This window comes from Lutra lutra, chromosome 7, assembly GCF_902655055.1.
Source record: "Lutra lutra chromosome 7, mLutLut1.2, whole genome shotgun sequence".
In the NCBI taxonomy this organism is placed as follows: Eukaryota; Metazoa; Chordata; class Mammalia; order Carnivora; family Mustelidae; genus Lutra; species Lutra lutra.
In genome coordinates this window covers 110,470,962-110,492,892 of record NC_062284.1, presented here as the reverse complement: position 1 = coordinate 110,492,892, position 21,931 = coordinate 110,470,962, and the positions used below count along the sequence as shown (strand labels likewise).

Genomic DNA, 21,931 nt, shown 5'->3' with positions numbered 1-21,931 from the left:
GCGACTAGACCAAACAATGATAAAAATCCTGTCTAGTAAATCTTTTAATGTTAATATTAGTCTCCAAATGTCATTGCTTTACTAACCATTTGGTTTCATAGGAAAATTAAAAGAAACTTTTTCCAAAGACTAATAAGCTTAGTGTGCCATTATAATTAAAACTTTTCCTGATAATGTAGGTTACTTTGTTTATCATGTCAGTTAAAATATTTCTTTTACATGTTCCTTAGTGTCGATATCTATACTGAGATAAGTGATAGCTCTGTTCTCTTTGTGGGCATTCATTGTGATCATTACTTCTTATTGGCTTTTAAAAAAATAATTTCATGGAATGCCTGGGTGGCTCAAATGGTTAAGTGTCTGCCTTCAGTTCAGGTCATGATCCCAGCGTCCTTGGATGGAGTCCCATAATGGGCTCCTTGCTCATCAGGGAGCCTGCTTCTCCCTCTGCCTACCATCCCCTCTGCTTGTGCGCTCGCTCGCTCTCTCTCTGACAAGCAAATAAATAAAATCCTAACCCCCACCAAAAAAGAATTTCACTGTTCTGTAAATTGTAGCAGAGATAGTGGTTAAGAGCACAGATTTTTAAACCAAATAGCCTGAATTGAATACTGTCTGCAATTACTAGCTCTGTGATCTTGGGCTGTTTACATGTGACCATTCTGTGCTTCATTTGTCCCATCTATGAAACGGGATAATTACAAGTACTTCATAGCTGTTATAAGAGTTAAATGAGTAAATATTTGTGAAGTGCTTAAAACAGTGCCTGACGAATACTATTAAATAAATTCCTTGTTTATAGCAGCAATGTCCGCAATAGCCAAACTATGGAAAGAACCTAGATGTCCATCAACAGATGAATGGATAAAGATGTGGTCTATATATATATAATGGAATACTATGCAGCCATCAAAGAAATGAAATCTTGCCATTTGCAATGACGTGGATGGAACTAGAGGGTATTATGCTGAGCAAAATAAGTCAATCAGAGAAAGACAATTATCATATGATCTCCCTGATATGAGGAATTTGAGAGGCACAGTGGGGGATTTGGGGGATAGGGAAGAAAAAAAATGAAACAAGATGAGTTCAGGAGGGAGACAAACCATAAGAGACTCTTAATCTCACAAACAAACTGAGGGTTGGGGGGTGGGGGAGGGAGAGAGTGGTTGGGTTATGGACCTTGGGGAGGGTGTGTGCTATGGTGAGGGCTGTGAAGTATGTAATACTGACGATTCACAAACCTGTACCCCTGGGGCAAATAGTACGTTCTATATTAATAAAAATAATAATAAAACAATTTAAAAAATAAATAAATTCCTTTCTTTGAGGCACTCTGTGGTGCAGTTGGTTAAGCTTTAGACTCAGGATCTGGAGATAGAGCCCTGCCTCTGAGCTCTGTGCTCAACGGCAGAATCTGCTTGAGATTCCCTCTGCCTCTGTGCCTCCTGCTCATGCTTGTACATGCTCTCTCTCACTCTAAGTAAATCTTAAAAATAAATTTCTTTCTCTGGTTTTATTCAATATTATTCATCAAGTATGAATATGAATATGGAATACAAAGAGAAAAAGCTCTAGGTTATGGCTTATATTTTTAAATTTACCGTATCTTACAGCTGATACTATTTTAAATCTTTTTTTAACCTTGTAAATACTTGGAATTTGCATGTCCAGGCAACTAAAAATTATGCTGGACTTCATATCATATGGTATTGGTTTTGATATTAAAATCTTTGTTGGTATTAAGACTTTCCACATGTATGTGCTTTAAATTTTTAACCATGTTGCTTGATTGTATGAGTGTTATTGATTCATCTCATTTAATGCAGATAAGAATTATGACAACTTTACATTTGAATGACCATTTAAATGCTTTGTAAAATACATCTTTTATATCATTTGAGGGTCAGTGTAAGAAAGCATTTAAGAGTGTGGGCTCTAGGGACGCCTGGGTGGCTCAGTTGGTTGGGCAGCTGCCTTCGGCTCAGGTCATGATCCCGGCGTCCTGGGATCGAGTCCCACATCGGGCTCCTTGCTTGGCAGGGAGCCTGCTTCTCCCTCTGCCTCTGCCTGCCACTCTGTCTGCCTGTGCTCACTCTCGCTTCTCTCTCTATGACAAATAAATAAATAAAATCTTAAAAAAAAAAAAAAAAGAGTGTGGTCTCTAGGGGCGCCTGGGTGATTCAGTCAGTTAAGCGTCTGCCTTAGGCTCTGGTCATGATCCCAGAGTCCTGGGATCAAGCCCACACTGGGCTCCCTGCTCAGCAGAGAGCCTGCATCTCCCTCTCCCACTTCCCCCTGCTTGTGTTCCCTCTTTCTTTGTCAAATAAATAAAATCTTTTAAATAAATAAGTAAATAAAATCAGATTTCTTTTCCTGTCCTTGTTATGCACTGTGAGCCAAATGATCTTTGGCAAATCACCTGCCTTTTGTAAGCCTCACTTTCTTCTAGAACCAGGTAAGTAAGGTACCCTATAGGGTCATCCAGAGCTCTAAATGAGATAGAATGCATATAAAGCATTTATTTTTTTTTTTAAGATTTTATTTATTTATTTGACAGAGAGAAATCACAAGTAAGCAGAGAGGCAGGCAGAGAGAGAGGAGGAAGCAGGCTCCCTGCTGAGCAGAAAGCCCGATGTGGGGCTCGAACCCAGGACCTGGGATCATGACCTGAGCCGAAGGCAGCGGCTTAACCCACTGAGCCACCCAGGCGCCCCAACATATAAAGCATTTAGAACAGTAACTTGCATACAGCAAGAGTTCAGTCTATCTTAGTTACTATTAATATCATTGATGGATACAAAAGAGCCAGTAATGGGGTGCCTGGGTGGCTGTTTTCGGCTCATGATTCCAGGGTCCTGGGATCGAGTCCCACATCGGGCTCCCTGCTCGTGGAGAGCCTGCTTCTCCCTCTCCCTCTGCCTACTGCTCTTCCTACTTACACTTTCTCTCTGTCAAATAAATAAATAAAAATCTTAAAAAAAAAAAAAAAGAGCCAGTAAGTAGAACAAATGGAAATATGAGAAAACCAAGATTCAGATCAGATTCAATGATTAACAGAAGGTCATGTGAAAAAAAGTACGCCTGCTTCTAGTGCATATCTTTTCCCATAACCCCTCTTTAGCTTACTCATACTGACCGAGTCCGCCCCAAAGACATGTTCCTTTATTTCCCATTGTGTTTCCAATTCTTGGCTGCTTGTCCGAGTATTTTCATCTTGGTTTTCTTTTTTAAAGACTTTATATGACAGAAAGAGCGAGGGAAAAAGAGAGACACACACAGAGCAAGCACAGGGAACGGCAGGCAGGGGAGAAGCAGGCTCCCTGCTGAGCAAGGAGCCCGACATGGGGCTCATACCTGAGCTAAAAGCAGTAACTTAACCAACTGAGCCACCCAGACATCCCTCATCTTGGTTTTCATCCTATCAGAGTATTTCTCTTCATAAATTCTGCAGCCCTGTATTACTTGGGCTTTTAAGTTGTTAGCATGCATGACAGGCATCTATTTTTTAAGAAAGGAAGAAAGAATAGATACTGAAGCTAAGTTTTTCATAAAGGTTAGTTTTTTTAAACTTGTGATCTCATTAGCCTATTATTAATTTATATTTTACATGGCGCTGAATTATTTTTATAAAACTACTTTATCTCCTCCAAATTGTCCCCTCTTTTTTCCCCCTGAAATTGTAAAATCAAATTGAACTTTTTCTTAGGAATTGAGAATGGAATTTGAGAATCACACAAATCCTCTGAGCCATTCTAAAAATAGGAAGAATACAATTTATGAATCATTGGATTATTTTTGAAACTCTTTAATGATTAAAATGTGTATGTATCCTTTTTTGGCATCAAAACCTTATTTATATTATATAAAGCACATAATATTTGCTGCATTACTCTGGAAATTTGAGGTAACTTGATCCTATAATGTATTTTGTGAAGGAATAGCATTTTGAACAAATTGTTTAATTCTGGAATTTGGGTATGTAGTACTGTCTATTAAATCATGTTCATACCAGTAGGTGTTCATCGAATGCTTTCTGCCTATAAGGTACTGTGTAAGGTGGTAAGAAAGTGAGGCTCCCAAATCCTAACCCTTTCTTAGCTTCCTCAGTTCTGCCTTCATGGTATTTTATATGACTATAGTGTTTAAAGTGAATTGATCTAAAAGCTGTGTTTATGGATGCATGGATGTCAATATTGATACTGCTTGATTTCTTATTTCTTTTTCTTTATTTCTTTGCTTTCTCGGGAAAAGGGATGGCTGTGTCTATGGCTTTGGGTGTGTATGTGTGTGTGTGTGTGTTTCCTGTCCTTATCATTGTTTTACATTTTGTGTAGTTCCTTATCTTTGCCTCTTTGTTTTCCTCTTTGGAGTGTGTTTTGTGTATGTTTGTGTTTTTATACTCCTTTCCCGGAAGGAGGATTTTATGAGGTAGGCTATAGAGGTAGCCTCAGGCTGGTAGAGGATTGATGTTAAGAGAATTGGAAAACATGGCTCTTGTCTTTTAAGAAATGTATACTCAATAGTAGAGAGAAACAAATATAAATATGTGAAATATAACTCAAGAAAAATAATGCTTCAATATATTTAGTATATGATTACTGCTATATAAATAAGAGAATATATTTTGGCATTCAGACTAAGTAAAAACTTGCTTTAGGCCAGGTTAAGAATCATTTTATAGTACTGGTAGAGTTTGGTCTCGATCTTGAAGCATGGGTAGGATCTAGATAACTCAAGAAGACAATATAGGGTTTTTGGAAAGATTAGCAATCTTTTTTACAGTTTTATCACGGGGAAAATATTTCACCCATTAAAATATTGCTATGTCTGGGGTTGCTATAAAATATAGTGTGTGATTCACATGTTTGAACAACTGCAGCCCATGCACAAACACAGGAACGTGTATGATGCTTTTTAAGAATTAAGTAGTTGGGGCGCCTGGGTGGCTCAGTGGGTTAAAGCCTCTGCCTTCGGCTCAGGTCATGATCCCGGGGTCCTGGGATCGAGCCCTGCATCGGGCTCTCTGCTCAGCGGGGAGCCTGCTTCCCTTTCTCTCTCTCTGCCTGCCTCTCTGCCTACTTGTGATCTCTCTCTGTCAAATAAATAAAAATCTTTAAAAAAAAATTAAGTAGTTTTATGTCCTTAAATGTTTGTGAAATCACATATCTGCTTTTATTTTCCACTTCATGTCACACTGAATGTCAGTACTTTTTACAACATGAAATTGATTTCTAAGATCAAAACTTTTTATATGAAGTAAGAATTTGTCCTATTCTTCCCATCTTTTTCCAGTAATTAGATGTTAAATCAAGTATTTCCTGCCCTGTTCTGTGTCAGGGCCGTACAGGAAACCATTGCAGTTGGCAGATGAGAGGTAATGGACTGCTTGAGGAGGATAATGGTGGGGCGGACAGTGATGAGATAAATGTGTGGGTTTATTGGCTAGTTGCATCTTGTCCTTTGACTTTCTTTAATCAAAGATGATTCTGAGATGTTGAGCCCAGATGACTAAGAAGATTATGTAGAAGAATACAGGTACTTGAGTTATATTTTGGGTATATTGAATTTGAAGTTTTGGTAGCATGTTCAGGGATAGTGGTCTAGACAGACGTTAGAAATATGAGGTTGAAATTTTGAAGAGAGATCAGGTTTGACAGTAAAATCTAGGAGTTCACGTAGAGGTGATAATTTATGTTGCATGGGGAAGAGAGGAAAGAACAAGTATGAGAAATTCAATTTTGGTTATCATGGTTAGCAGCAAAAATTTCAATAATTACTAATCAGTTAAAGCATCTGTCTGTTTAGACTTTGTAGGTAAGCCCTGAATGATTTTTTTTATTCCATTCTCTAATTTTTGGACCTCTTGCTAGATGGCAGTAGTAGTTAATTCCAAGGGCAAGGAAGGCAAGTATTGAAAGAGTTTGATAGCATAAGCCTAAGCTAAACATTTTCATGTGTTTAGTAAACCTACAGTCGACAGTACTTTATTTCCAATCCTTTTTATCCTTCACGTCAGATCTATAAAGTAAGTGTGAATTTTTTTTCTCTTAATATCCGGCTTTTGCAGGATGGTTCAAGAATTATTCCTTTTGTTGGTTATTTCTCTATTATCAGAATCTTTTACTGTGTTCAGAAGAGAGGAAATGAATTTAGAATTTAACTAGATTCTGATCTTCCCATGATATGGCACAAAGTAGTTAAGAGAACTTGTCTGTTCTACTGTATCTTTACACAAGTATAAAGCTATAAATATTTATATTCAAGGGTTTTGCCATTTTGATTTCAATTTCAACAGATCCCTTTTGGACATTCACCCAATTTGGAGGTATTAAACAGTGAATCTACTTTAGAATATAAAGGAAAGTATCTTTAACTATCAGTTTATAAATTCTTATAAAATATTGCCTGGTTGTGTGAGATATGTTGACGTGATTGCAAGATATCCAGTGTCGGGGTAACACTGGTTAACAGTGGAAATTTAAAGAATTATTAATATGTTAAAGCATCTTTTTTTTTTTTTTTTTTGCATCTTTCTGTTTGGTGACTTTTTTGAGGAATAATTCATACTGTGAATTCACTTTAGATATATCTAGTCTGTCTCCCCTCCCTCCCACCTTGTGTGTGTGTGCCCTTGTGTGTATACATTCTAAATCTCACTTACCATGATTAACAGTATGGGTATGTGCATATGCATGTATACGTATATATACATAATCACACTGTGTGTGTATGAGTGATTATGTATATATGTATACATATATGTATATATGTTCACATATATACATATATATACACACACACACACGTATATAGATAGATAATAGAATTTATACCTAATAGTTTATTCTACAGATTTATCATTTGACACCATTGCATTTCTTCGAAATTCCCTGTACTGGCACTTATTGTTCTTTTGTACCAGGCATCATTTTGAGCACTTACCATGTAGTAATTAAATTACTTCTTTTAACAACCCTCTGATGTTGCAACTGTTACCCCTGTTTGAAAAATAGGAAGCTGAAAGACATAGCTAGTGACACCAGAATTTGAACCTGAGCATATATCCATTCTTTTAACTACCATGCAAGACCTATTTCTGTAAGCTTCTGTTGCCTAATCTAAAAAGCAGTAATAAAAAGATTATCTTTTAGGGTCACTGATAGGGTTAACTGAAGCAATGCATGTGATACAAAAATCTATATATTAATGATCATTTAACATAAGCTGTTGTCTGGCCACTTTTCTGAAATTCTTCTAGTTCTTTTTTTCCTTTGTCTCTCTTATAGTTCATTCTTATTCTTCCCATTTTTTGAACAGTGGTATTATCCTAGTGTTCCATTTTTGGCTTGCTGTTTTATATCATTCTATATAATTTCCCTTCAGTAGGTTTATCCACTTTCCTAGTTTTTAACTACTGCCTGCTACCTGTAATCTGATGACCCAATTGTATACATTCCCCCTGAGCTGTAGACTAATGTATCCAAATATCTGCTGTATATCCAGCTTCTGGCATCCCCACATGTCCTTCAGGCTTGAGATGGATAAACAGTGGAAAGATTTTAATATAAAATGGAACCAAAGGATATGAAGTGGAGAACCTCATACATGTGCCCTCAGAAAAATGAAACTTAAAGACTGAGACTGATTTCTCATAAATGCTTGATTTATAGAGGATTGAACTTTATCTTCTGACTGACGAGCATCCACCAAGAATCTCTCTCATCTTCATGCTTGCTGCTTGGCTCCTAGCTGGACTTTCTCCTTTTGTGCTCCTTGCCCATAAAAGCAAACCAAGCTGAACCTTCAGCAGACTCTCCTATAGCTCGCTGCAGTTGGCCTATCCCAAGCTGCAATTCATCAACTATTGCTCAATAAACTTGATTTTTGGTAACTCGAGGTTGTCTTAGTTTATCTCTTTTCTCTTAGATAGACATTACATGGTATCAAAAGTGGGATCTGAAGGAGGTGACCACCAAGGAATACCAATGTCCAGAAATAAGTGAGTTTCCTGCACTTGAGCCCTTTGCACTCTTTGTTTCTGCAAATAAGGTAATTTTTCAGTTTGGCAAATTTCCTCTGAGGTCTTGAGTTCCCTCCTTTGGTGGAGCTCTCTGACTTTATTTGGGATCTGGATAAGGACAGATTGTCCTTCCGGTATGTACTCTTACTTCTGATAATGGGATCCTGGTTATCAGAATTTTCTAAGGGCGGCCCTACCCCTTCAGGAACACTGGCTGGTTTTATGTTAAAAAATTACAGTCCTGGGGCTCCTGGTTGGCTCATTTGGTTGAGCACCTGCCTTGGGCTTAGGTCATGGTCTCAGGGTCCTGGGATTGGGCCCTGCATCGGGCTTCCCCCTTGGCAGGCAGTCTGCTTCTCTCTCTGCACGCCCCATGCATGTTCTCTCTCTCTCAGATAAATAAAATCTTTTAAAATTACAGTCCTTCCTCACACACGTTTGACTAAGTAAACCAGTCTTACTAAGGATAACCTAGAAGTCCAGTGACCATTATGTGGAAACTTTGATTTCCCCATACTTATTTTTCTCTAAGTTAGAAGACCATGGCTGTACTATCGAACAATCCAAATGGGATAGTTATTTTAATTGCTGTCTGGAAGCTTCTAAATGTGTTTAGGATTCTAAAATTGCCTCTTTACAAAATACTGTTTCTAAATTGACTGAAGAAAATAAACAACTAACATACTAAAAAACACCAGGGACCTCTTCCTTGGGGTAACCAAGGTCTTCCCTAGCCCTACTACTCCACCTCCCTATATTCCCCTTTACCTCTCTTAACATTTCTCCTCTCTCTGAACTTCCTTTCTTTCCTATTATTGAAAACCCATCCACTGATTCCATTAAAACCTTCCCTTTCAAAATTAAACCGGAGGATCCTTCTAAACTACCCCAGATTTCCTACATCCCATTGACAAAGGCCAAAGTTAGGACTATAGTTTAGATTTTTCCCAAGGTAAATGGGAATCTCCATGCATTTGCAGAGGAATTCAGTATTGTAACTCTAACTTACCAACCTGCCCTTCCATCTCTTATCAGTTAGCCTACCTGCTTGTCAGAGAAGGTCATGCTCAACAATAGATCTCCTGTTTGCGTGGGGGGGGGGGGGGGCCCTGGGTGGCTCAGTGGGTTAAGCCTCTGCCTTTGGCTCAAGTCATGATCTCGGGGTCCTGGGATCAAATGCCACAAGAGAGTGGGGTTCCCCCCTCTCTCTGCCTGCCTCTCTGCCTACCTGTGATCCCTCTCTCTCTGTCAAATAAATAAAATCTTAAACAGCAACAACAAACAAACAGTTTGGGGAAATCTCAAGTTCCAGGCTTTGTGGGGTGGGGGGTGCTTGCCTTTTTTTTTTTTTTTTTTTAAGATTTTTAAAATGTACTTCTTTGGCAGAGAACACAAGCAGGGGGAGTGGCAGGCAGAGTGAGAGGGGAAAAGCAGACTCCCCACTGAACAGGGAGCCCAAGGCAGGCCTCAATCCCACAACTCTGGCATCATGACCTGAGCCAGAGGCATATGCTTAACCCACTGAGCCACCCAGGTCCTCCAACAATCTATAAGATTTAAATTAAACCAATCACTGCCCTTTTATATGATCAAGTTTGTGGTATGGTCAAAGGCTACATGAAGCCATCCCTAGGGCCTTCCTTAAACCTTAAACCAGAGCAAAATTCAAGCATACGTTCAAAAGCCTACTAAATCTGTCTGTGACTAATAAAGCAGACTCCAAGTCATTTTTAAAAATTCTGGACTTTCCATAGATATTGAATCCACTCGGGTGACTTTTATTTATTTTTTTTAAAGATTGATTTATTTATTATAGGAGGGAGAGAGAGAGTGCCTACCCACATGTGAGAAGGAGGAGGGAGAGGGAGAAGGAGAGACAGAATCTCAAGCAGACATAACTTAGAGCAGGAGCCCGACCTGGGGCTTGATCTCATGACCTGAAATCATGACCTGAGCAGAATCCAAGTTGGATGCTTCACTGAGCCACCTGCCACTGAGGCACCTGCCGCTCAGACAGCTTATAATTCCATGTTCATAAATGGCCTAAACAGAGACTTATCCCTGTTGGTCGAAAGAACCCATATAAAATGGGAGACAATTGCACCCCTGACTTTGTCAGTTTGGATAATCTGTTAGCTTGCACCGTAGAAACATGACACCAGAAAAAAGATAACTAATATTTTGAATATTCACCTTTAACAGATGGGAAATCCAAATCCATCTTACTGGACTATATCATGATTGCAAAACTCCTGGCTATTAGAAATGGATTGCTAGAAATTGATGTAGGAGCTACACTATCAGTGCTCAACCCCCCTACAGTTAAAGAGTCTCTTCATCTAAGTAATACATATATTCAAATAGTGGGGTGGGTGTGGGTCTTCAAAAAACCACAACATGTGCCTATTTCTCAGCCCATGTATTTTTGTCAGACCTTTGCAAGTGAGCTACTCATTTGTCCTCAATGATTTAGTTCCAATGTATTTCTTAGGATAAAATTTCCTGGAGAAATCTAATGTTGCCATTTTTTCTGTCAAAAAGGAAATGACCGTTTAAAAATATTTTTAATTTTTATATTTTAATATGTTTTTATTTTTATATATTTTTATATTTAATTTAATTTTATTTTATTTTATTAACATATAATTTATTTAGTTCCCATATATTTCTTGGAATAAAATTTCCTGGAGAAATCTAATGTTGCCTTTTTTTCTGTCAAAAGGGAAATAACCCTTTTTCTAATATTATTTTATTTTATTAACATATAATGTATTTGCCCCAGGGGTACAGGTCTGTGAATCATTAGGCTTATACATTTGACAGCACTCACCATAGCACATACCCTCCCCAATGTCCATAATCCAGCCACCCTAGCCCTACCCCCCACCCCCCAGCAACCCTCAGTTTATATTTTTTTTAAATTTTATTTATTTATTTATTTGACAGAGAGAGAGAGAGAGAGATCACAAGTAGGTGGAGAGGCAGGCAGAGAGAGAGAGAGGAAGAAGCAGGCTCCCCGCTGAGCAGAGAGCCCGATGCGGGGCTCCATCCTAGGACCCTGGGATCATGACCTGAGCTGAAGGCAGAGGCTTTAACCCACTGAGCCACCCAGGCGCCCCAACCCTCAGTTTATTTTTAACCCCCTTTTTTTTTTAAAGAGGATTTTTAAATTTTATTTTGTTTATTTATTTGACAGCACAAATAGGGGGAGCAGTAAGCAGAGGGAGAGGGAGAAACAGGCTCCCCACTGAGCGGGAAGCCCAATGCAGGGCTTGATCCCAGAACCCTATGATCATGACCTGAGCCAAAAGCAGATGCTTAACTGACTGAGCCTCCCAGGGGTCCCAAAAAGGGAACTAACCCTTGAGTTTAAATCTAACACTTAGGAAAATTCAATCCCCTTTGTCTTTACTTGTACTCTACAAACCAAGGATGTCTAAACTTTGGATTCATTCCCACTATTAAACCTAGTAACCTCAACTCCCGGCAAGATCCTCAACAGATGTAGACAGAATTCATAGTGCCCCTCCCATTAAGATCTAGATTGACCCCTCAAAAAAACTCTCCCAAGGGAAAACAAAAAACAGCACCCTATAAATAAACCCTACAGGACATAAGACTTATATAGAGGACTATAAGGCTCAAGGACTCCTTATCTCTTGTACTAGTCCTTCTAATACCCTATTTTGTACATAAAAAATCCAATGGCTGAGAATAGATTTGTCTAAGATCTAGAGTAATAAATAACAACTTAATTTCTTGCTATTATCCAGTCATCCTTAATCCCCACATGCTATTGGTATCTGTGCCAACTGAAAGCAATTATTTTACTCTGGCTGACTAATAGAGTGGATTTTCTTAAGATCCTTTTTGATAAGGATAGTATCTTTTTGCCTTTACCTGGGAAGGACAATAACAGACAGTTGTGCCTCAGGGCTTTACTGAGAGGCTTCTCAACAAGTTTTAAAGGCTGACCTAAATGACAAAATTGTCTGGAGGCTGTGTTACTGCAATACGTGGCTGATTTGCTTCTTTGCTTGCCCTCCCAAGGCTTCTCACAAAAAGAGTGTTTACCCGTTAAAATCTTAGCTGTTAAGGGGCATAGGGTCTCCAAAGAAAAATTGCAATTTATCCAACCCAAAGTTCAATATTTAGGACATGCATTCATTCATTCATTTATATTTTTTTATTTATTAAGATTTTATTTATTTATTTGAGAGAGAGCAAGAGAGAGCACAAGCCCGGGGTAGTAGTAGAGGGAGAGGCAGGCTTCCTGAGAGCAGGGAGCCCAATGCAGGGCTTGATCCCAGGACGCTGGGATCATGACCTGAGCCAAAGGCAGACACTTAATGACTGAGCCACCCAGGCGCCCCTATTTCGGACATTTAATCTCAGCACAGGGACGACACCTAGATCCTGATAAGCTTCAAGGCATTTTGAACTTTCCAAACCTTAAAACCAAATGTTACTTAACGGGGTTTTCTTGGGCTAGCTGTTTATTGTACTTGGATCCCAAATTTCTCCTTAATGGTTCAGACCCTGTATTCCACATATAGCCTGTTGTTTGGGATAACCAAGATGGTTTGGTCTTCAAGACCCTGCAGGAAAGCTTAATAAATCCATCTCCCCTGGGACACCCAAATTATCAGCTACCCTTTTCCTTTTTGTAGGGAAGGGAAGGGAATATCCTCAGAGTACTTACCCAAAAGCATGGGGGCTATCACTGACCTCTAAGTTACTACAGCCAAAAATTAGATCTAGCAGCCTGAAGATGCCTTCCCCCACCAATACCTTACAGCTATACCTTCTACTGCTGCTTCAGTAAGACTACAGAAGAGCTTGTTCTGGAATCCTCTTTGACCATCTTTGTACCCATCCTGTCAGGGCACTCACATTCACAACTACCTTAAAATAATATGATTCTTAACACCTTTTCAGCCAGCTATCTAACCTTCTGTGAAATTCTCATATGAACTGTCCCTTATATCACTCTTTTTTTAAAAAGATTTTATTTATTTATTTATTTATTTATTTATTTATTTATTTATTTAACAGAGATCTCAATCAAGTAGGCGGAGAGGCAGGTAGAGAGAGAAAGGAGGAAGCAGGCTTCCCGCTGAGCAGAGAGCCCAACTCAGGGCTCCATCACAGGGATCATGACCTGAGCCGAAGGCAGAGGCTTTAACCCACTGAGCCACCCAGGCGCCCCAAACTCATATCACTCTTGTTCAAAAAGCAGAAATGTTAAATTTTAATTAACTCACATTTTTTCTTTTCTGGTAGATGTTTTTTGTTTTTGTTTTTGTTTTTAAGTTTTTTATTTATTTCAGTATCTCTACACTCCCTTTGGGACTTGATAAGATGTATTTCTTATCTGAGCCAGCCAGGTGCCCCTGGTACATGCTTTGTGTATTAACTTAAGAAATCTTCATCTAACTTAGGAGTCCTAGGTTCCCTATTTTTTTTCCCCAGGAATTTTGTAATTCTTGTTCTCAGATTTAGGTCTATGGTCAATTTTGAGTGAATTTCTTTTCTGACTTCTCCTCTGTCTGGTATTAATAAGCTACTTCAGGTTTCCTTTTGTTAGTGTTTGCATGATATATACTTTTCTATCCATTTACTTTTAACCTACTTTATATTTAAAATAGGTTTCTTTTATTAATTTTTCATTATTATTTTTTAGTTTAAATTCAATTACTTAATATATAATATATTACTGGTTTCGGAGGTAGAAGTCGGTGATTCATCAGTGCTCATCACCACCCAGTGCTCATTACATCTTGTGCCCTCCTTAATGTCCATCACCCAGTCACTCTGTTTCCCCATTCCCCTCCCCTCCAGCAACCCTCAGTTTGTTTCCTATGCTTAAGAGTCTCTTATGGTTTGTCTCTCTCTCTGATTTAATTTTGTTTTATTTTTTTCCCTCTCTTCCCCTGTGGTCCTCTGTTTTGTTTCTTAAATTCAACCTATGAGTGAGATCATATGATAATTGTCTTTCTCTGATCGATTTATTTCATTTAATATAATACCCTCTAGTTCCATCCACGTCATTGCAAATGGCAAGATTTCATCTTTCTGATGGCTGAGTAGTATTCCATTGTGTATGTGTCTGTAGTGTGCACACCACATCTTCTTTATCCATTTATCTGTTGATGGACATCAGGGCTCTTTTCCATAGTTTTGCTAAAATGGGTTTCCTTTAGACACATATAGTTGTGTCTTGCTTCTCCTCTGCCCTCTACAAACCTGAGAATCTCTGCCTTTCAATTGAGTTGTTCAGATCATTTATATTTAATGTAATTGTTGATATGGTTAGATTTAAATCTACCATCTTGCTAGTTGTTTATAGATTTTCTATTTTCTTCAGTTCTTTGTTTCTTTTTTTTGTTGTTCCTTTTTTCTTCTCTCTTACCTTCTTTTGGATTGTTTTTATTATTACATTTTATCTCTGCTATTGGTTTGTTAATTTTACCACTTTTGTCCTTTAATTGTTGCTCTAGGGTTTACAGTATACTTCTTTAACTTGTGTAAAGTCTACCTTAAAATAATATGATACCTAATTATGTTGTAAGAGCCTTGCTGGATATGTTTCCATTTCTTTCCTCCCATCCTCCTACTAGTACTCTCAAATATTTGACTTTTAATAGCACTCTAATATGTTGTTACTATTTTTTGCTTTAGAAAGTCAACTTTTTTTAGGAAAATTTTAAAAGATTATTTATTTATTTGAGAGAGAGAGAGAGAGCAAATGTGTGGATGAGTGAGGGGAAGGACAGAGGGAAGGGGAGGGAGAATCTCAGGCAGACTCTGCACTGAACGTAGAGCCCAACTCTGGGCTCAGTTTCACAGCCCTGAGATCATCACCTGAGTGGAAATCAAGAGTCAGGTGCTTAACCAACTGAGCCACCCAAGCACCTCAAAATTTTTAATTTTTAAAATTCTTAAATTTACACTCATGTTTACCATTTTTAGTTCTCTTTATTTTTTCATGTCAGTCTAGATTTCCAGTACTACTGTGGGTGAATAACTTTCTTAACATTTCTTGTTCTGTGTTCTGCTGGTGGTGATTCTTCTCAGCTTTTGTCTGTTTTTCTTTTACCCTCTTTTCTGAAAGGTATTTTTTGTGGGTACAGAGCTTTGTATTGACAAGTTTTCCTTTCCTTTGAATGCTTTAAAAATGTCACTCTTGGTCCACTGACTTACATAGTTTTTCTAATTAGCAGTCACTTCCAATTTCCTCCTTCCCATTGGCAGTCGTTAATCTTTTTGATCTAATAGGTTTGCCTCTTCTAGACATTTCATATGAATGGAATCATACAATATGTGCTCTTTTGTATGTGGCTTCTTTCTCTTAGTGTAATATTTTCAAGGTTTATCCATGCTGTAGCATTTAACAGTACTTCATTCCTTTTCATGGCAGAATAGTGTTCCAATGCATTGATATACCATATATTGCCTATCCATTCATCTATTGATGAACATTTGGGTTGTTTATATGTTTTTACTATTATGAATAATGTTACTATGAACATTCCTATACATATGTTTGCATAAACATATGTTTAAATTTATGAAAAACTGCCAACCTGTTTTTCAGAGAGGCTAATTGAATTTCACATTCTCACAAGTATCGTAGAAGGGTTCCAGTTTCTTCACATTCTTGCCAACAATTGTTGTTTTTTGTTTGTTTGTTTTGTTTTTAATACACAATTTATAGTCATTTTAAAGTCCATTATCTGGGTGATTTCTGTGTCTTTTCTGTTCATTGCCACATTTCTTGACAGTTTGTTGTTTTTTTCTTGCTTCTGTTTGTGTCTGTCTCTCTCTTTTTCTAATTGAATTCTGGGCATCATATGTAGAGGAATAGTAGACAACAAGGTAAATAGTGTTTTTTCCTGGAAATGGACCCCTCTCTGCTTCTGTCAGATTGTTAGTGTTAGGGATTCAATAGTGTAATCTGTAGGTGAGCTGCTTTAGGTTTTGTCGTTGCTGTGGTTACCTTCAGTACACTACAGACTTGAAATTCTTCAGCTCTGGGCTGTTAATATCCTGTGCTTAGTGTTGGGCCTGGTATGCTGAAGGGTTTTCCTTGTTGTTCCTCCTCAGGTCTCAACTTTTAGCAGGCCCTGCTTATCTATAAGGGATTTCTCGACACCCTCTCCTTCCTCCTCCAACTGTTGATGCTTTTCCCTCATGAGAATCGTGCTGGAGGCAAGGGGTCATTCTCCTCCATGATGGTTTGTTTGTTTTTCAAATGCAAATATCTGTGCTTAATCATCACCCACAAAGTTCTCTTGTTCTCATTCCCAGTCCATAACCCCCTCAAAAGATAACCAGTATTCTGATTTCTTTTTTTTTTTTTTTTAAGATTTCATTTATTTGACAGACAGAGATCACAAGTAGAGAGGCAGGCAGAGAGAGAGAGGAGGAAGCAGGCTCCCCGCCGAGCAGAGAGCCCCACGCGGGGCTCGATCCCAGGACCCTGAGATCATGACCTGAGCTGAAGGCAGAGGCTTAGCCCACTGAGCCATCCAGGCACCCCAGTATTCTGATTTCTACTGTTGTAGACTTGTTTTGCCTGTTCTTAAATTTTGTGTAAAAGAAGTCATAATAGTATTCTTCTGTGTCAGGCTTCTGTCACTAAACAGTTCTGAGATTCTTCCATACTGTTGCTTCTACCAGTAGTATCTGATTTTCTATTGCCATGTAGCATTCCAGTCTATTAATATAACACAGTTGATCAGTAAAGATTATTTAAACAACTGGATACTTGTCTAATTATCTAATTAATCATCTTGTAACTTTCTTAAAGGCTTGTAATTACCCTGAAAGTAACATGCCAACTTTGGCTTTGTTACTCAGGCCAGAATTCAAAGCCTCATTCATCTTTGTCACCTTTCTTCATACCCCACTTGTCTTCTAATCAGGAAATTCTTTTTATTCCTCTTTCATATCTGTGGCCTGTATCCAGCCACTTCTCCCACTTTTATATCTCTTGCCTAAGGTCTGTTCTCCAGGCAGCAGCCAGAGGAATTCCTTAACAGACATCTCTCATCTGCTCTCAACCAGCCTCCTTTCTCACTTGAGAATAAAATCTCAAGTTCCGACTGTGGCCCTGCAAAGCTCTTATCTGGATCCAGCTACCTCTTTTTTTTTTTTTTTTTTTTTTTGGTATACTTATTTATTTATTTTGAGAGAGAGAAAGAGCGAGTATGCGCATACATGTGCACACAAGTGTGAGCAAGTGGGTAGAGCGTTAGAGGGAGAGAGAATCCCCAGCTGACTCCCCAGTGAACATGGGGCCAGACACTGGGGCTTGATCTCATGACCCAAGATCATTATTTTTTTGGTTTTGGGGTTTCGTTTTTTTTTTTAAAGATTTATTTATTTGCGACTACCTCTTTAACCTTATTTCCTACACCACTTGCCTTCTCTGACTCAGCTTCAGCTGCAATGGACCACTTGCTGTTTCTCTCTGCCCAGGAGGTGGCTCTTAGCCCACAGAGTCCAATACCTCGCTCCCTCATTTCCTTCTGGTCTTGGCTGAAATGTTACCCCTGGGAGAGGCTTTCCTTTAATGACTATATCCAAAAAATTTTCCTGCCTCATTTTTCTTGCCTTAAACACTATTGTTTTTCATAACACCTCAACTTTTTTTATTATTTTAATTAGTTATGTGTCTCTACGGCTATCTGTCACCCCACTGCCCTCCATGAAGGCAGGGGCTTTGTTGTGTTCTTAGCTGAATCCAGTGTGTTCTAGGCCTGTCATGTCAGACCTTCAGGAATCATTTTTGAGTTATCGAATAGGGTAATTCTTTAGGACTTGAGAGCAGATTTAATGTCGATAGATCAATTTCTAACTATAATATAATATTCAAGTGGCTGGTTCTTTGATGTGAACATTGATCTGTTCAGGCTATAGGCAGTGGTTCTTTTTATCCCTTTTTTTGCAGTTTTCAAAGAACACATTTGCTGAATTTTTTTTTTAAAGATTTTATTTATTTATTTGACAGAGAGAGATCACAAGTAGACAGAGAGGCAGGCAGAGAGAGAGAGAGAGAGGGAGGGAAGCAGGCTCCCTGCCGAGCAGAGAGCCCGATGCGGGACTCGATCCCAGGACCCTGAGATCATGACCCGAGCCGAAGGCAGCGGCTTAACCCACTGAGCCACCCAGGCGCCCCATTTGCTTAATTTTTAAAAGCGTCTATTCAGAATTAGAAAAAGAAGTAGTAAACATAGAGTACCAGCTCAAAATTTTGGATTATTCCACATTGTTACTAACTGTTCCAAATTAAGACATCTGGTGACTGGGGAAGTTTGGTTTCTCTCTGTATTTGGTTAACCAGCTGGTTGTTCTGGAAAGGCAAACACAGTTGATTGTTCTTGTTGAAGAAGCAAGGCATTCATAGATTTAATTCAAAGGGTGACTTTTGGGTGGAAGATTTCCTTGAGAAATTTGACATCTCAGGATGTTATTGAGGAAAGTGTCTTTGTTTTTAAAAAGATACTTGAATGTTATATCTGGAACCTGATACTTGAATGTTGTATCTCCTACTGCATGAGAAAGTGTGTGTGTCATTCCCTCTACCCCACCCCCCTTTCCTTGGTAACAGATTCCTGCACTTAAAAACTGTGCTTTCCTAAGAATTTCAGTGTATGAGATGCCATATGTTGCTGCAACCAGTATCTTGAACATTCATATGAATAAGAATAGCATATTCAGACTCACTGAGCAGGATTAATCTACAAAGACATTAAGTCTCAGTCATTAATGAATATGATATTTAAAATGACATTGAAGTTGGAGCAGATGTCAGTTTAGCATACCTTCCACTAAATATTCAGCACTTCTTCCTAGTTTAAAACAAATGGCTCTTTGGCAAGTTGTTTCAAAGCCCATTCTGTGTTAAACTATACACACAAATTTCTCTGAATTTCTGATATAAACGTTTTCTGAGAGATGTTCTGCTGAAGTTAAGCCAATGCATACTTTTTACCCCAAGGTGGTGTTTTTCTGAGACGTACTGATAATGAAGAGGAGTGACTGTTACTATGTCACTCTTCCCAGGTTTTCAAATAAACATTACTTGCCAGATTCCTAAATTTTACTTAAGCAGTTTTGCTTCAGATACATTGACCTGAGATATGCTTGATAAACAATAAGCCTCTTTAATATCCAGCATAGAGAGTTTATGGCTACCATTTGACTTGTCATGTTTGCCACTAGCACATGACATTAGACATCAGAAGCTACTCCTTCCAGGTGCTCTACTAATATAGCCCTCACCCCCTTTTTAAAAAATAAGTATAGTATATGCTTGTTTTTACAGGTAACATAGGCTGCCCGTATTTTTAAAAAAATATATATGTACTTGGGACACCTGGCTGGCTTAGTTGGTAGAGTATGCAACTCTTGATCTTGGAGTCATGAGTTCAAGCCCCACACTGGATGTAGAAATTGCTAAATTAATAAATAAATGTGACATATACTTACAGAGGCAGTATAATGTAGGCGTTGATACTATGGTCTCTGCAACAAGAATGCTTGAATTCAGAAACCAGTTTTAGTGTATATTAACTGTGCTTGTCTCATCAGGGTAGTGAACATAATCGTACTTATGGAGCTATTATGAGGTTACATCATTGTTAAAAATTTTAGCAGTGTAGAAAAGTACTGGGAAGGCAACACATTCCCTATGTACATGTGTGTGTGCGCACGGACGCTCCAGATATTTGCAATACATTTTATGAACATTATTCTAGAGACCTTTCTGTGCATATATACAGATAGAATGAGCAGAAACATGCATAGGAATAATTTTATCAAAGCGGGATGGTATAGTGTACATTCTCTAAATAGTATTATATTTAGTTTAACTTGGATTTAATAAATAAATAGGTAATTGCTGAAATTCTGGTGTTTCTTTAGTATAAGGTATTAATTCCCTTTGAATTTAACCTAAAGAAAAGGTGAATGATACTAAGAGGTTGGGGTTTTATTTTGCAGTTTTTTAAACTACATCTTTCAGATGTCTTCACAACTGCTTGATACAGGCAGATGTAGGTTTTTCTGGTGAGCAGGTAGCCTTTCATGTGGTGGCTGGGGGACTCAGACTCCTTTCATTTTTTGGCTCAGCCATCCTGTAGGGCTTTGAAGTCCTCTGCATCCAGCCAGCAGTTGAGTGAAGAGAAGGTGAAGACGTACCGACCACCTCTTGATCACCTGACCCAAACATGACATGATTCACTTCTACTTGCAAAAACTCCTCACTGAGACTGAGGCATCAGTCTTGATGGGGGAACCTGGTCTCTGTTTTTTTTCTTCTGAGATCCTATGATATTTTCTGTCCCAAATCCCAATTTTATCTCACTCCTCTGGGCTGCTTCTCATTTCCCAAATTAGCATGGAGACCTTAGAAATATAGTGAGCACTAGCAGCCCTCTTTGCTGAGCTCCTGCATTAGTAAGTAAGGGTGTTTACTTCTGAGTTTTTCTGAGGTCACCTACCTTCCTCCTCAGTTGGCTTCTTTCCCAATTTGGGAGTATTAGTAGATTTTATTTTTTTATATTTTCATCATGAAAATAGATGGGCAGAGCTTGGTGGTAGCATTGATGATTAGCCTGTGGGAGTCATCTCAGGTCTAGAGTTGAGATTGACATAAGAGTATTTCCACATAGGAACATTCCTAGTATGTATGTACCTGAAATCCTTTCCTACCTCGAACCTCTAAATATCCAAGATATGTATTGAGGGCATTTTTTTTTAAGTGTTTTTTTGAGTACTATTAGGTTTGTAGAAAAGTTGCAAAGATACTACAGTTTCTGTATACCCTTCATCCAACTTCCCTAAGTTAATGTAACAGTGATACATTTACCAAACTAAGAAATTAACACTGGTATAATACTGTTAACTGAACTATAAAGTTTATTTGGAATTCACCAGCTTTTCCACTAACATCCTTTCTCTGGTCAGTCCATTCACAGATACCACATTGCATTTAGTCATCAAACCTCCTTCTTTCCTCCAACCTGTGATAATCTCTCAGACTTTGCTTATTTTTCATGACCTTGGAACTTCTGATGAGTATTAACCAGGTATTTGTAGGATGTTCCTGAATGGGTTTGTCTGGTATTTTCTCTTGATTACACTGGGGTGATAGACTTGGGGGGAAGAATACCACAGAAGTGAAGTGTCCTTCCCATGTCACACCAGGGGGCAGGTGACATCAACACGACTTACCGACTTATTGTTGGTGATGTTAACCTCCATCAGTTGGTTAAGGCAACGTCTTCCAGGTTTCTCTACTTGAAATTATTATCTTTTACTCTTTCCCTACTCTGTTTTTTGAAGCAGGTTAATTAAGTCCAGTCTGTACTGGAGGGGAGAAGAATTAAGCTCTACCTCCTAGCAAGTATAGCTGCTTAAATTAGTTGAAATTCTTCCCTCATTTATTTAATTATATAGCCATTTATTTTTATCCGTGTGGATTTGTGGGTATTTATTTTATTCTTTGGCTCTTGTATCTTATTATTATTATTATTATTTTTTTATAAAGATTTTATTTATTTATTTGACAGAGAGAGAGATCACAAGTAGGCAGAGAGGCAGGCAGAGAGAGAGGGGGAAGCAGTCTCCCTGGTGAGCAGAGATCCCGATGCGGGGCTCGATCCCAGGACCCTGGGATCATGACCTGAGCCGAAGGCAGAGGCTTTAACCCACTGAGCCACCCAGGGGCCCTTATTATTATTATTATTTTTTTTAAACATTACTTTACTTTCTGGCACTATTTGGTGCTCTTGGCTCATCTGTATTTTCCCTGTCCCAGACCTAGAATCAGCCATTTGTTCAAGGAGCTCCAAGGGTATTTTAAATAGGTTAGAACTCAAGCTTTTCTGATTAGTACCT

The 21,931-nt window shown here is 38.5% G+C and overlaps 1 protein-coding gene across 8 annotated transcripts in view; it reads left to right on the top strand.

Moving 5' to 3' along the window:
• WDR89 (WD repeat domain 89) overlaps positions 1-21,931 on the top strand; it is a 42,756-nt gene that overhangs the window by 6,189 nt on the left and 14,636 nt on the right. Inside the window, exons 2-3 of one of the 8 annotated variants that reach the window (XM_047738489.1) lie at positions 5,296-5,377; positions 7,930-8,002. The exons of 1 other annotated variant lie outside the window; for it this stretch is intronic. In XM_047738489.1, coding sequence (XP_047594445.1) covers positions 5,371-5,377; positions 7,930-8,002 — 80 coding nt within the window. In that variant the 5' untranslated portion in view covers positions 5,296-5,370. Of the gene's footprint in view, positions 1-5,295; positions 5,378-7,929; positions 8,053-10,225; positions 10,346-21,931 lie in introns of all 8 variants that reach the window. 6 more of the 8 variants (XM_047738494.1, XM_047738495.1, XM_047738490.1 and 3 more) reach the window with 6 other exon arrangements.